This window comes from Podarcis liolepis (assembly GCF_965112155.1).
Source record: "Podarcis liolepis genome assembly, chromosome: 1".
NCBI lineage: Eukaryota > Metazoa > Chordata > Lepidosauria > Squamata > Lacertidae > Podarcis > Podarcis liolepis.
Genome location: NC_139554.1, coordinates 138,714,986 through 138,730,969, shown reverse-complemented (window position 1 = coordinate 138,730,969; position 15,984 = coordinate 138,714,986). Strand labels below are relative to the sequence as shown.

The following is a 15,984-nucleotide window of genomic DNA, read 5'->3' as shown; positions in this document are numbered from 1 at the left end:
TGACCACTGGCACTGGGTATGCGTGGGCGGTGAGGGCCTTGTTTATGGTACATTTGTAGTCTGCGCAGATGCGGACCGAACCATTAGGCTTGACGGGTGTGACGATTGGAGTTTCCCAGGGGGCATTAGGCACTGGCTCCAGCACTCCCTGCTCCACGAGTCGGTCCAATTCCTCGTCTATACGGGGTTTCAAGGCGAACGGGACCCGGCGGGCCTTGAGCCTGACCGGTCGTACTGCGGGGTCAAGCTGTAGCGCAATGGGGGGGCCCGTATATTGTCCCAATTTCCCGTCGAAAACCCCTGGAAATTCCTTGCATATGGCGTCCACGTCCACTTGTAAGCTAGTGTGGTTCACCCCGGTGACAGCTAGCCCCAGTGGTCCAAACCATGCCAATCCCAGTAAGCTAATGTAGGGGCCCTTGACCACAAGCAAGTCCAGTTGCCGCGTCCGCCCTCGGTATTGCACCCTGAAGGTCCCCACCCCCATTGTGGGGACCTTGCGTTTCTGGAAGTCCCGTAGGGTGAATGGGGCCGGCCTGAGTTTGGGACCCCCAGTAGGACACAGTTTCCTTAAGGTCTTTGCTGAGATTATGGATAGAGTTGAACCCGTGTCAAGCTCCATGCGGCATGGGGCCCCCTCTATCTGTACCTCTACATAAATTTTCTCTACGTTGGGGTGGGGCAACTGGTATACCTGGCAGTCCGTGAGCTCCGTCGAGTTGCCTTGGTGCGTTGGGCCCCGGGACCTGGGGCTCTTGGGTTGGTCGTCAGATGCCTGGTGTCGGGTGGGCCGAGCCCGACACACCCGGGAGATGTGTCCCGATTTTCTGCACTGCCTGCACTCTGCGTTGCGGAAACGGCAGGTCCTCCTCTCATGACTCTCCCCGCAGCTTGCGCAGTTTCCTCCTTCTCGTCGAGGCAGCTGTGGTCTGTGCGCTGCTTGAGTGCGCTGCTGTACTCGGTGCACCTCCTCCCTGTCGGATCCTGAGTCGTCGGTGAGGTCTTTGTGGTGGACCCTCGGTTGGGATGGCAGGCTCGGCCGTGCCTCTTGCGTCGACCTCTCGGCAGCTTCCGTTGCCAGGGCCTCCTCCAGAGCGACCTGGAACGTTAGGTCCTTCTTGGCGTAGAGGCGTCGTTGCAGCTTCTCATCCTTCAGGCCACCGACGAGGCGGTCACGAAGCATGTTCTCCAGCTCTGAGAAGTTGCAGAACCGGGCAGCTTGGCGGAGAGAGGTCACAAACCCAGTTATGGTTTCCCCAGGGGCTTGCCGTTTTGCGTAGAAGGCATTTCGACGAGCCACCACTGAGGGCTGCGGCGAAAAGTGCCCCTTCAGCTGTTCCATTATTGTTTTGTATGGAACAGTAGCGACGTCTTCAGGTGCAAGGAGAGCCCGGGCGATTTCAAATGTCTCCTCTCCGCAGATGCTGAAAAATATCGCCCTCTTCTTGGCGTCTTCTTCATCGGTGATCCCTTTGGCTTCTAGAAGGAAGGTGAAACGGGAGGCGTACGCTTCCCAGTCTCCAGATGCTGGGTTGAACGGCGAGAAGCTGCTGTCAGTTGCCATTCTGAGTTCCTTGTGTCCCGGAGCTGAAGCCTGGATACACGGTGCGAGGCAGCGGTGCGGCAGGTGGCGGTGCTGCGGTGCTGTGTGTGGCAGTCAGCTCAGCGGGATCCCACCTTCGTCGCCAGTGAAATATACTCAGAGTCGCAAAGTGATTTCATGCTCTTTATTCAGCTCATAGTGGTGAGGAGGAATGAATGAAAGTCCCCTCACAGTATCTGCTTATATACAATATTTACACAATGGGCTGCACATGATTGGCTAATTCCGGAATTCTACTGTAAGCCAATCAGGTTGTGGATTCACTTCAATCTGGAGCAGGATTGGGTGGTTCCTGCTAACCAATCATACTGCTGCATTGTTCTAGGACCAATCAGACTGCTGCATTCTGAATCCTATTGTTCTAGGACTAATCAGACTGCTGCAATTTGGATCCTATTGTTCTAGGACCAATCAGACTGCTTCAGTTTGGAGCCTATTCAACTCAGTACATAACAATCCTAAACTTATCTCTTGAAGAAAGTGCATCTAAGGTATCAGATGCTCTTCTGTTCCCTTGCTCCTTATCTCATTGTTTTGCAGTTAACATTTGGCAAGGCGGCTTTTGCTTGCTTCTCAAGCTCATCAAAATCTTCTCTTTAAAAATTCCAGAAGTGAAATGTACAAACTTGCACAAGAACTCAGTAACAGGTCTGATTTCTTAAGGGCTTTGCTCATCTTGTGAAAATGACCAAGCACACAGATTTATATCTCTAAGATTCTGCAAATTCTGGCTATAAACTAGGGCCCCACAAAATTGGGCCCTAGAGGTTCAAACTGGGCCCCACTGGCTGGCCCTGAGTATCATAGGGTTGCCCGTCCATCGCATGAAGTCTTGGGTTTGCAATTTTGGGAGAGGGGAGACTGCCCACTGGGGGGCAGGTGGGCTAGGGAGGCCCCCTAGATTTAGAGGCCCTAGGCTTCAGCCTACTTAGCCTATACATAAATCTGGCACTGCTTGCAATACAGTGGTACCTCGGGTTAAGAACTTAATTCGTTCTGGAGGTCCGTTCTTAACCTGAAACTGTTCTTAACCTGAGGTACCACTTTAGCTAATGGGGCCTCCTGCTGCTGCCACACAATTTCTGTTCTCATCCTGAAGCAAAGTTCTTAACCCGAGGTACTATTTCTGGGTTAGCGGAATCTGAAGCGTCTGTAACCCGAGGTACCACTGTACATTCTGGAGACAGCTACCCACTACAGCCAAGTGACAGGCAGCTGTCTTTAATAGGGGCATAGACAGGCACAGATCTATTTATTTCCAACCCATTTTAAATTTACAAGGGTTCTTTCTTCTTCTCCGGAAGTACTGAGAGTTGCACGGAAAGGCGGGACGGAGAGAAAGAACTTCAGCGGAAGATCCTTCAGGGGAGCCGTTTCTGTTTTTGTAGACTCGCGGGGATCTGGGGGACTGACTTCTGTGGGCTCCTTGCGCCCTGCAAGGCGCTCTCCTCCGTCCCCTGCCAGTCCCGCTTCTCCCGCCTCCCCGCAGCCCCTGCCCACAAGCCAAGCGCTCACCTGGCAGGCGCCCGGCCGCCGGGGAGACAGGAGAGCAGGCGCGCGGCTCCTCGGCGCACCGGCAGCCTCGACGTGGCCATCTTGCCGCTCGGCTTCCTCTCCAGCGCCGCCGCGCCTCCCCGGAGCCCTCCGGCGGACAGGGGAGCGCGCTGCAGCCCGGATGGGCAGGAGAACTTCGCGAGGATCATTCCGCAGGAAATGGTCTGGTTTTGCAGGAGAACTGCGGAGCTGGAAGGGGGGGGGTGTCCCAGGGTCATCTAGCCCAACCCCCTGCAATGCAGGAATCTCAAATAAAGCCTCCATGACAGGTGGCCAGCCAACCTCGGCTCAGGAATCGCCCCCGCTAGCAGGAGTGGCATTTATTAAATTTGTAGTTCACAGAGCAGTTCACAGCAGCAAAATACAAAACAAGAATGTACAAAGTATATAATAAACACAAGCCACACACGCTCCCACAAATGCGTTTTAAAGGCTGTAGAATGTTAATCAGCTCAGCTGAAGAGAAATGCTTTCACCTGGCTCCTAAACATAGGTAATGCAAGCGCCAAGCAAACCTCCCCAGGGTTGCAGGCAGTGCGCATCCGGCAACCGAAAGCATCCGTGGCCAGTGGCTACCCAACCTCTGCTTAGAATCATAGAATTGTACAGTTGGGAAGGGGACCAAGGGTCATCTAGTCCAGCCCCCTGCGATGCAAGAATCTCAAAGCACCCATGGCAGATGTTATTTTAAAAGCCTTCTTGCAGAATACTAAAATATATATATTCAGACACCCGCACAGAATGCTGGCAAGAAGCCATGAATACTAGCTCGAAACATTCCAAAGCAGTTAGTCATGAAAAAGATTACGATGAAAGAGAAGCAGACTTTTCACGTATTCATAGTTTCGGGAGTTACTGTTAATGGTTCTTAACATATTACACAGTTTATCACTTATTAAGAGAACAAATGATTATTGTTAGATTTTCAGTAGTTATTCACCAATTATGTGCTAACTGGCAGCCTTCTGTAGTAAAATTTCTATCTGAACTTCTGCTGGGCTGTGGCAAAGCAACACTGTTCTTTACACGTAACCACAAGATGGCAGTGCAGGAGAACATATTAAAAACAAATATTAGAATCATAGAATCATAGAGTTGGAAGAGACCACAAGGGCCATCGAGTCCAACCTCCTGCCAAGCAGGAAACACCATCAGAGCACTCCTGACATATGGTTGTCAAGCCTCTGCTTAAAGACCTCCAAAGTAGGAGACTCCACCACACTCCTTGGCAGCAAATTCCACTGTCAAACAGCTCTTACTGTCAGGAAGTTCTTCCTAATGTTTAGGTGGAATCTTTCTTGTAGTTTGGATCCATTGCTCCGTGTCCGCTTCTCTGGAGCAGCAGAAAACAACCTTTCTCCCTCCTCTATATGACATCTGTCAGGGGCTGCCTCAGGTCTCAGCTCACAAAAGACTCTTCTTATATACAAGGATGTTTATTGCAGTTCATTATTGGTTCCACAACCGAGGCGCGCAGCCCCGCGTCTCTTAACGTTAGACATTTGAAGTCCCCTCTGAGTCGGTCCCGCCTCTACACCAGCTTAAGAGGCTTGTGCTGGTCCACCTCTTCCTGTCTTTCCTTTTCCGCAGGGTCTTTCTGCCCCCCTGGGTTCTTGTGGTCCGTGCGGACCTGCACGGTGTGCTTGGCTCCGATGAGAAAGTGCCTCCACGCCTTGAAAGCTGCGTGGATGGCCAGCAACTCCCTGTCCCAGATGGTGTAGTTCTGTTCCGACTTGCTGAGCTTCCGGGAGTAGAAAGCACAGGGCCTCCAGTTCCCCTGCGGGTCTTCCTGTAAGAGGACGGCCCCCACCGCTCTGTCAGATGCGTCAGTCTCAACCCTCATGGGCCTGCCAGGATTCACGTGTAGGAGCTGTTCTTCGGACGCGAAGAGACTCTTAAGTCTCCTGAAGGACTGCTCCGCTTGGTCCGTCCAGGTGAACTTCTTCTTCTTGGAGCTGAGAGTGTCCGTGATAGCTGCCGTCTCCCTGGCGAAACCCCTGATGAACTTGCGGTAAAAGTTGGCGAAGCCGACGAACCTCTGGACCTCTTTCCGATTTCGCGGGCTCTTCCAGTCCAACACCGCGCGGACCTTGGCGCTGTCCATGGCTAGTCCCCTGTCGGACAGCCTATAGCCCAGAAAATCCACCTCCGTCACGTCAAATTGGCACTTCTCCAGCTTGGCGTAGAGCCTGTGCTCCCGTAGCCTCTGCAGGACCTCCTTCACGTCGCTCTCGTGAGCCTCCGGCAATTCTGAGAAGATCAGAATGTCGTCGAGGAAACATACGCACTTCTTGTAGAGGAGTCCCGCTAGCACGTGATGCATAAAAGCTTGGAAAAAGTGGGAGCCATTTTGGAGACCAAACGGCATCAGGAAGAGGTGGTCTAGCACAAGCCTCTTAAGCTGGTGTAGAGGCGGGACCGACTCAGAGGGGACTTCAAATGTCTAACGTTAAGAGACGCGGGGCTGCGCGCCTCGGTTGTGGAACCAATAATGAACTGCAATAAACATCCTTGTATATAAGAAGAGCTTGGCGTTGGTCTTTTGTGAGCTGAGACCTGAGGCAGCCCCTGACAACATCCTTTTATATATTTGAACATGGCTATCATATCACCCCTTAACCTCCTCTTCTCCAGGCTAAACATGCCCAGCTCCCTTAGCCGTTCCTCATAAGGCATCGTTTCCAGGCCTTTGACCATTTTGGTTGCCCTCCTCTGGACACGTTCCAGTTTGTCAGTGTCCTTCTTGAATTGTGGTGCCCAGAACTGGACACAGTACTCCAGGTGAGGTCTGACCAGAGCAGAATACAGTGGCACTATTACTTCCCTTGATCTAGATGCTATACTCCTATTGATGCAGCCCAGAATTGCATTGGCTTTTTTAGCTGCCGCGTCACACTGTTGGCTCATGTCAAGTTTGTGGTCAACCAAGACTCCTAGATCCTTTTCACATGTACTGCTCTCAAGCCAGGTGTCACCCATCTTGTATTTGTGCCTCTCATTTTTTTTGCCCAAGTGCAATAGTTTACATTTCTCCCTGTTAAAATTCATCTTGTTTGTTTTTGCCCAGTTCTCTAATCTGTCAAGGTCGTATTGATGACAGGCAACTAGTATTTTGATGCTAGCAGGAAAGAGGGATCCAGAGTATACCCTCATAATACTACTTTTGTCTTTTACAGCTGTAACTCCCATTTTTCCCTAAAACCTCAGCATTTTAACATTCATTAATTTTGCAAAGAAAAGAATAAGGGAAAAATTTGACAAAATCAAGTGTTAGGATTTGCTGAAATAATTTTGGAAATTGGAATGCAGAAAGGGGAGGTATGGGGAAGTCGGCGAAGTAAGGTTTAAGAAAAAAAGGATACGAAATTATACATGTTTGTTTGTGTGTTTGTTTGTTTGTTTGTTTGTGTTTATAAAAACTTTGTAAAACCAATAAAATTTTATTTTAAAAAAACACATAATACTACTTTTGCCTCTTGTAAGCAGGTTGTTCAAGTTTTTTATTATATTGTTATATATATTATATGATATTGCCTGCAGAATCTGTTTGACTTGAGGTGACTTTCAGCCAGAAGAAATGTATTTGTACACCAAGAAAAGAGAAACCTCTTGTGTATTGCATTCAGGTCTCTCAGAAAACTGTTTGTCACCAGTCAATGAGACTGCCTAGAAAAAACCTCTGATGCTATGCATCTTAATAGAATACTCTGAAGACCAGACATTTTTGTCTCTCTTCCTTGAATTTCTGTGAAGTTTGCATCATATGGAAAGAAATACTGTGGCAGCCAGCCAATAATATGGACCAGCCACATCGACATCAGAGAAGGAATAGAGATAATTTGCAAGGCAGGACATCTGTTATCCTATATGGATGTGGTACAAAAAAAATCCTTTGTGGATTTCCTCAGCAAAACCCCCAAACAGCCCTGTGAAGCATGTTAGGTTGAAAGAGTCAGATCTCATAACAGATCATTTTAAGCCACTCTGGGAGCCCTTAGCTGAAGAGCATAATAAAAATGCTTCAATACGTGGTGACCATTTCACGATGGGGTTCCTTCCGTTCCTGTCTCCTGCATGCATCAGCGGTGCATGTAAACACACCATAGGCAACCCTGTTCTGCTCCTGTTCTGCCTTCTGGATCCAGCATGACACACGTGTCACGACTGCACACTAATTGGACCTATTAAAATGACCATTGCCTGTAAAACTGGACTAAATAGTCGGGTGAGTTTTGTGGCTGAATGGAGATGCTAACTTGGGTTTGTGCAAGCACTGGACAAGGATCAGCACAAGAAATTAATTGTCCAGAATAGCTACATACGGCTTGCACTCAACAGCTTTCCCTATACACTTCGCTGCCCCTGTATCTCCATTGCTTCCCACATTCTGCAAAAAACAAAGATGCTTCAGTTCCTTGTGCTGTTACTGTGGTGGCACATACCTAACTCTAACTCTAACCCTAACCCTAACCATGACCCCAAAATTAAACCAAACCCTAATGCTAAATATAAACCAAACCCTAACCCTGAGCCTGAGCCTGAGTCTAACCCTAGCCATTAAACTTACCCTTACCATAACCCTAACCCAACCCTAAAAGAAACCCTAACACTAAAACATATCCTAAACCTAAAACAAACCCTTACACTAACCCTTAACCCTAATAGTAACCATATCCATAACCCTAACACTGACACTAACCCTAACACAAATCCTAACCTAGACCCTAAACCTAAACAAAACCCTAACCCTAACCTTAACCTGAAAAACCCTAATCCTAACCCTTAACCCTAATACTGACAGTAACCATAACTATAACCCTAACACTGACTCTGACCCTAAACCTAACCCAAGCAGGAATCCTAACCCTAACCCTAACCTTAAAACTAACCCTAGCCCTAACACTCAGCGAAAAACAAACCCTAACCCAAATCTGGTCCATAACACTAAACCACCAGTAAAAAACCCTAACCCTAAACCAAACTAAAATTCTAACCCTAACCATAGACCCAACCCTAAACCAAACTATAAGCCTAAACCTAAACCTAAGGCTAAGCCTTAACCCTTACCCTCACCCTAAAACTAAAAAACCTAAGCCTAACCCTAAACCAAAAGACCCTAACCCTAATACTAACTGTAACCATAACGGTAACCCTAACCCTACATTAAACCCAACCCTGACCCTGACCCTGACCCTAACCTAACCCCAACCCTAACACAACCCATCTTAACCCTAACCCTAACCCTAAACCAAACACAACCCTAAGTCAACCCTAACCCCAACCCTAACCCTAACCCCATTCCAACCCTAACCCTAACCCTAACCCAACCCAACGCAACTCTAACCCTAGCTCTAACCCTAAAAAACCTAACCGTAACCCAAAAAATCTTAATCTTTTAACCCTAATACTGAGGGCACAAGGAGAAGGGGACAACAGAGGATGAGATGGTTGGACAGCATGAGTTTGACTAAACTGTGGGAGGCAGTGGAAGACAGGAGTGCCTGGCGTGCTCTGGTCCAGGGGGTCACGAAGAGTCGGACATGACTAAACAACTGAACAACAAACAACTAACTGTAACCATAACGATAACCCTAACACTGACTCTGACCCTAACCCCAACCCTAAACCCAAACGTAACTGTAACCATAACCCTAGCCCTAGCCCTAGCCCTAGCCCCAATCCTAACTCTACGTGGTACTGGCACCTCTCTTTTTTTGGTTAAAAAGTGTGACGGTTACTGCAACAACTCCATGGTACCAGCACCTATTTTTCTAGGAAAAAAGCACTGGGGTTAAGGTTTGTTTTAGGGTTAGGATTAGGGTAAATTTTGGTTTAGGGTTAGGCTTAGGCTTTGAGCTAGGGGTACGGTTAGGGTTAGCGGTTGTTTAGGGTTAGGGTTAGGCTGGGGAGGGCAGAATTGTCTGAGCCATACAGCCTGCCCTGTGCCCTCTAAGGCAGTGGAGACACTGTCCTGTCAACAGGGCAGAGTAAGATTTAACTGGCATTCCAGCTGATTTTTGTATGTGCAATGGGGGAGAGCCACCATCTTGTCCTTTGCCTCAGGCAGCAAAATGTTTGGGGCCAGCCCCACATAAAAGCAGCAGTCTTTAGATTTCTAGGCAGGGGCAGCCCAAGACATTTTGGCACCTGAGGCGAGCCACAAGATGGCTCCTCTCCACCCGCCAGTCTAGCGATTTAGAGGCTCCAGCCTTCAGCTCCGCAGTCCCACCTGGCTTTGGTGCTGAGTGGAGGTGGGGAGAGCCCCTCCGTGGTGGCCAGAGTGGGCTTCCCTTCTGCTCCGAGTTCCCGAGGAACCAGTGTAAAGCACTTTGCACATTTAAAGGCCAACAGAACAATGGCTTCAAGTTCAACCATCTTACCATCAAGGGATGCTTCCCGCATTAAGTTGGCTGCCGTGCTGGGAACAAGGGTACCTGTTGCATTTCTGCCTCCTTCTAGAATCTCAGTGGGGGACTGAGGTGACAAGGACTGGAAGAGGAGTCTGAATCTACATCGATATTCAGTACACAGAGTGACAAAGAAAGAAGCTGGAGTTCGGAGATGTGTGGATGTATTTCAGTTACTGGGTGGGGAACGATTATCACATCTTAAACTGCACTGCTATTTAAAGGCTGCAGCCCAGCTAAATTTGTTGTTGTTGTTGTTGTTTAGTCGTTTAGTCGTGTCCGACTCTTCAACTAAATCCAGGCACAGCCAAACTCGGCCCTCTAGATGTTTTGGGACTACAATTCCCATTATCCCTGACCATTGGTCCTGTTAGCTAGGAATGATGGGAGTTGTAGTCCCAAAAACATCTGGCGGGCCAAGTCTGGCCACGCCTGATAATTGCATTGAAAGCAAAGGGATTTAATCATGCCTAAATTGTTCACTTGGGCTAATTTCATGGCTAACTTTAGCTAAGTCACAGTCCTTTAATAGAACAAATAGGATTTTGGATTAACAGGTGCAGTGATGCCTCTGCACATTGAACACTGCTTTTCCTTACACAATTATTCAGAATACAGCATCACTTTTTTGGTGAGCAGTGTTTGTGTCACATGCTCTGTGTATGATCTCTCTTGAGGACTAGTGCAGAAGCAACAGAAATATGATTTGAGGTGAAAAGGCTAAAGCCCTGCTTTCCTTAAACGCAAACTCAGCTTTAGCTGAGATTTCTGCATTGCAGGGGGTTGGACTAGATGACCCTCAGGGTCCCTTCCAACTTTACAGCTCTATGATTCTATTATTCCCCTCAACCTTCCTGTGACATTGTATGGCTACCCAGTCTGACAGGTAGATGTAATAGCCAAATTAAAGTTATTAGACAGCAGCCCACTCTTTTTCTTTCTTCTTCCTGAAGAACAAATGTATAGGCAGATGTGTCGCACAGTGGTTAGAGTGTCTCACTAGGACTGGGGGAAATGGCTTCATATTGCCTTCATGGCTAAGTGTTTGGGACAGTCACTATTTCTCAGCCTTGCCTGTTCCAGAGATGTGAAGGGAAGAATGGGCAACACATCATGTATGCCCTTCCAAACTCAATGAAAGCAGTGTCTAATACATCCTTAATGTTCATTAAAAATAAAAAAATCAAGTTTGATTTCTAAATACCTTCACCCTGTATCCCAATTAAATATAGGAACTAACCCCGCAAACATAGATTCCTAGAGAGAATCTAATTGTCAGGAATCAGGTAGAAGTTGCTTCTTTCCCGTCTGCAAGCGTGCACAAAATGGCTTGGCTGTTCTTCCACTTATGGAGACTGTGTTATGAATGGTTGGCAGCCTATCGATGCACAAACTAGTGCAAATATTAATTTGGACATTTGCCTGCATGCCAGGGTTTAAAATAGGAACATGGGGGTGGTGAGGGGGTTTGGTGGAGGAAGACATGGAAACCTGACGCCACCCTTTCTACAGCTGGCTGGCGCATTAAGGATTACATTGCTTCTCAAACCCCACCTCGCTGATGCACCTGGTGCCTCTTGAGTTATGAACATTTCACATGTAGAAATTTAATAAGGTTAAGACAGACGGTTATAGAATAAGCTGACACTTGGCTAGGGGCTTAAAGTAGTTTTATATGTGCCCAGGGGATGGGGAAAGTGTCACAGCTGAGACCCAAGGTATGCCAGTAATGATGTAGCTTTGTTGTTTAATTACTCTACAGCAGCCATCAAAGAGTAAGATTAAACCAAGGTCTTAACTCTGTACTACAAATGAAATAAACCTTGTTTTATCATTGCCGGCATAGAAATTAACACAAGTGGCTGTGATTGTTGTACTCCATCTAGGTGGCCCAATAATCTTTTACTCACATTTGAAATGCAGTTAAAATGAAAATATTTGTTGTTGGGTCTCACATTTTTTGTAAAATTCAGATTTGAATCACAGATCTCCCATGTCCAAGCTGATGGTTCCAGTTACAGATAGGTAGCCGTGTTGGTCTGCCATAGTCAAAATAAAAAAATTCCTTCCAGTAGCACCTTAAAGACCAACTAAGATAGTTCTTGGTATGAGCTTTCGTGTGCATGCACACTTCTTCAGATACACTGAAACAGAAGTTGCCAGATCCTTCTATATAGTGAGAAGGTGGGGAGGGGTGTTACTCAGAAGGGTGGTGGGAATGGGAGATAGGCAGATAGCTGAGAGAGCCTGTTGACGACTCTTAACGACTGTAATGGGTCTTACAGGAAAAGGCAAGGGGTGAGAAGGTGAGAAATGGCTTAGTCATGTATAATGAGATAAGAATCCAATGTCTTTGTTCAAACCAGGTCTCTCCATGGTTTTAAGTTTGGTAATGAGTTGCAATTCAGCAGCTGATGGTGTTAGGCTCTGTGTTTGATTCAAACTGGAAGTTCTACTTTATGGCTCAGTCTTATGAAATTCCACTTTAGAAAATTCTAAATGAGCTATTTTGCGTGGTGCAAGTTTGCTTTTAAGTTCAATGTGGCAAATGCATTTTAGTGGCATTCCTAAAATAGTTTATAAACACATTTTTAAAGGGCACTATTTGTCAACCTCTCTAAATTCAATGGAATCTGTTGCTTCTGACTTTTGCTACCTACTTTGGTAGGAAGAGACATTACCATTACCACATGCTCTTTCCTTCCATTCCTTTGAGCCACAAGGAACTGGGAAGATGCTAAAGGGCACATGCCTATGACAGAGATAATTTAATTACTTATTCATCAGCTGCCTGGCACCTGTCCCTTCAATTAATAAGTTGTAAAGAATGTACTGGCCAATTAAAGTAATTAATGGACATTCTGAAGTTTTCTTGGATAAGAATTGAATATGTTCCAATGAAAAATTTGAAACCATTGAAGAACTGTTTAAAAATTCACTCTATCTCTCAGTCCCAAGGAATTAAAACCGCTCTTGGATCTACATGAAATCAAATTGAACCTCAGATAATATATTTTTTTGATAAAACTTTATTGTATGGAATACAACATATAGAGAAAATAAATTAAGACTTCAAATTTGTTTTAATGGGGATCTGAACAGATTAAAGAAAGATTTTCCAGCCATTCACTGACCACAGAGATTTATTATCAGATTCGTATTCCCCCGGCCAAGAACATACACTGTTTTCATGGTGGACAATATGGAAAAAAGATAATTGGGCTTAACAGCTGTGGCAATGTAGTCCTCATTTGCCTTGGCAAGTGCTTCTTCTGTGAAGTGTAAAAACTTTGAGATTCAATTGGTGTCTGATGCTGATGGCTTTAAAAAAGGGGATGATTGGAAGGCATCTATTACAATCCCTTAAGGGTCTCGGATGGTGTTACTGGATGGAGCAGTAGTTTCCTAGATTTGCAGATCTCAAGTGCCCACTGATCTTGTTCTGTCAAAAAGCAAAGCAAATATCATTAGATTCTGTATTTTATTGTAAGTTGGTGGGGGGGGGGATGCCTATATTTACATTTTCAACCTGCAATAAATACTTTCTCTCTAAAATAACCCTATGAGTAGGCAGCAATAGTTCCATTTTACAGATATGAAAACTGAGACTGATAACAACTTGTTCCTGGTCAACCATAGCTGACTTGGTATCTTCTGGATCTACTGATGAGACCACATAAGATCCTAAGTGTTTATGTCAGGTTATTTGGAGACCAGAGTGAAATGTATAATATGATTAAAGCCCCAATGCTGCCATTAGTTATTTTTGTGTGCCTATGATCTATGTTTAAGAATCATAGAGAAATCCTTATCTTAGAGAAAAGTCAGCATTAGACAGGAATTGTGGACACAATCCAGCCCAAGTGAAGCTCTTCTAACGGACTTTAATGAGAGACAGAATTGCTCTTAGTGGGACTGAAACACCATTCACTTGGGCTGGGCCATGCCTTATTTATGTACTTGTTAACAGTTGTGTCAAACCCTCGAAAGGGATTGAATGTCACAGGGTCCTTTTTGTATTATAAACCAATGCAGCTCTTTTCAAATTGTCACCCACAGAAATTCAGATGATACTGGCAGGGATGCTGCCTATAGTAGCTCAGTGCTACTGCTGGCTGCATGCAGATACTAAAAGGCACCCACAACAGAAGTGTGGAAGAAACCAGAGCACGTGCACAGAAGGAACTTACCAAACTACGTGTCTTGAGAAATCTGTTTAGACAGACATGATGTGCCTCACAAATGCTGTGGAATGAAACATAATCAATACGTCATGGAAGCAGGGAACTTGAAAAAGACATTGCAGTATCAAGTGCTCCTGCTCAGGACACTCCATCCCAATCCACCTCCCTCTCGGTTTTCTTTTTCCCTTCCCCAAGAGCCAGTCAGCATTCCATACCCACAGAGTGTGCTTGGTCCACATTGGACTATTAGGACTAGGATTCCCGCCCCCCGCCCCCAAGGTGTGGGTTTTTTTGTTTTTTGTTTTGGTACTTCTGCAAACTTTGGGGTTCTCCCTCAACCGCTGCTACTGCTACTTCCTTCTCATGCAAGGCTGGCATCTTTTTAGCTCCTTAAGAACAAGCTCTCAATAGAACTGTGTTCACTGTTAGTATATATAAAAATAAAACAGACATTTCCAGATGTGTCAAAATTATTCTGTACTGAGAGCATATTTCAGTGGAACTGATGAGCCAGTAGTAGGATTGCAACATGAGCTGAACCCCGTGGGTGGTATTTATCGTATTTTTTGCCCCATAGGATGCACTTTTCCCCCTCCAAAAATGAAGGGGAAATGTGTGTGCGTCCTATGGGGCGAATGCAGGCTTTCGCTGAAGCCTGGAGAGCGAGAGGCATCGGTGCGCACCGACCCCTCTCGCTCTCCAGGCTTCAGGAAGCTATCCGCAAGCCTTGCAAGCCGGGTGGGAGTTCCCACGGGCTCACAAGGCTTGCGGGCAGCAGTCTGCAGCCCCCGCGAGTGTCCGCAAGGCTGGAGGGCAGCTCCTCCGGTGAGGAAGAGGCGGAGGCTGGACGCGGAGGCTCGCGGCTCAGCTGGCCGCTTCGTGCCGTGGTGGCCATGGCAGGCGGAGGCTCTGGGCATGGTGCTGCTTCAGTGCGGCATGGCGGAGGCAGGCGGCGAGTTGATGCCAGGAGGTGCCACGTCCATCCTCCGCCTCTTCCCTGGCAGCCTCCAGAACTTGGTGCCCTGCGCCACTAGCCTCCTGTCTTTGCCGTTCTTGTAGATAGAGCTGGATGGAGGACCACATTTTGAGATGCCTGTATTGCAGAGGGTTGGGCTAGATGACCCTCAGGGTCCCTTCCAAGACTTCTATGATTCTATGAGGATCTGCTAATGGTTCAGAGTCCTTTTTTCATGCAATTCCTGATCCCTTTCTGTCATTGCATTTTTTTTCAAGCTACGGTAATTGTCCTCCCCCCCCCCTTAACTGTCATTCCAGCTTCCACACTACCCCCACGCTCTGGAAGCCACACTTACAGCATTTCTCTCTGATCCCTGCCTGTTGCTTTTCAACTGAAGCCATGCAGGGATTTCTCCAGCTGCTGTTTGTTTGTTTGTTTGTTTGTTTGTTTGTTTGTTTGTTTATATGTTGGACTTATCATGATATACAAAATAAAACCTAATATTTAAACTGTTTTGAGCATTTAGAGCTTCCTTCAAAATGCTATTAAAAGTCAGCATAAGCAACAACCCCCAGTGGAGTCAGACCATAGTAAGAAGCCTGAGGAATGAAGTCTGCCTGATCTCACACAGGACAGCCATGAGACAACTGTTGAAAGTGCCCAGCAACCTAACCATCTTTGGAGGCAGGCATATTAACAGGGCCTGCAAGGTAGAGCTTTACATTAGGGCAGGTTGAGACAGGTACAGATGAACCCGTCTCCAAACCATTTTGGGCACTCTGAATTGGGCCCAGAAATGCATTGGCAACCAGTGCAACTGATGCAAGTGAAATGTGTTCCAAATGCCCGGTTTCCAAGTGACCGTGTTTTGTACCAATCAAAGTTACCAGACCATCTTTAAAGGCACCTCTGACATGAAGTGCATTATACAGTGGTACCTCGCAAGACGAATGCCTCGCAAGACGGAAAACTCGCAAAACGAAAGGGTTTTTTGTTTTTTGAGCTGCTTCGCAAGACGATTTTCCCTATGGGCTTGCTTCGCAAGACGGAAACGTCTTGCAAGTTTGTTTCCTTTTTCTTAACACCGTTAATACAGTTGTGACTTGACTTCGAGGAGCAACTCATAGCACGCGGTGTGGTAGCCTTTTTTGAGGTTTTTGAAGACTTTGGTGATTTTTGAAGCTTTTCCAAAACTTTTCCGACACCGTGCTTCGCAAGACGAAAAAAATCGCAAGACAACAAAACTCGCGGAACGAATTAATTTCGTCTTGCGAGGCA

General features: G+C 46.7%; 2 protein-coding genes and 1 long non-coding RNA gene across 7 annotated transcripts in view; 1 reads left to right on the top strand and 2 right to left on the bottom strand.

Moving 5' to 3' along the window:
- ACADL (acyl-CoA dehydrogenase long chain) overlaps positions 1-3,731 on the bottom strand; it is a 25,319-nt gene extending 21,588 nt beyond the window's left edge. The window contains exon 1 of one of the 3 annotated variants that reach the window (XM_083474273.1): positions 3,634-3,731. In XM_083474273.1, coding sequence (XP_083330399.1) covers positions 3,634-3,716 — 83 coding nt within the window. In that variant the 5' untranslated portion in view covers positions 3,717-3,731. Of the gene's footprint in view, positions 1-2,057; positions 3,271-3,633 lie in introns of those variants that run through there. The other 2 variants (XM_083474274.1, XM_083474275.1) reach the window with 2 other exon arrangements.
- Positions 1-15,984, top strand: part of LOC310693587 — a 22,464-nt gene extending 6,480 nt beyond the window's left edge. Inside the window, exon 2 of the long non-coding RNA XR_014519254.1 lies at positions 15,627-15,984. This is a non-coding gene — a long non-coding RNA (uncharacterized lncRNA). The remainder of the gene's footprint in view (positions 1-15,626) is intronic.
- The window catches only part of MYL1 (myosin light chain 1), a 28,285-nt gene continuing 24,990 nt past the window's right edge, over positions 12,690-15,984 (bottom strand). For all 3 annotated transcript variants that reach the window (XM_083475331.1, XM_083475333.1, XM_083475332.1), the window contains exons 6-7: positions 13,755-13,809; positions 12,690-13,006 (exon numbers count right to left, since the gene is read on the bottom strand). In XM_083475331.1, coding sequence (XP_083331457.1) covers positions 13,781-13,809 — 29 coding nt within the window. In that variant the 3' untranslated portion in view covers positions 12,690-13,006; positions 13,755-13,780. The remainder of the gene's footprint in view (positions 13,007-13,754; positions 13,810-15,984) is intronic.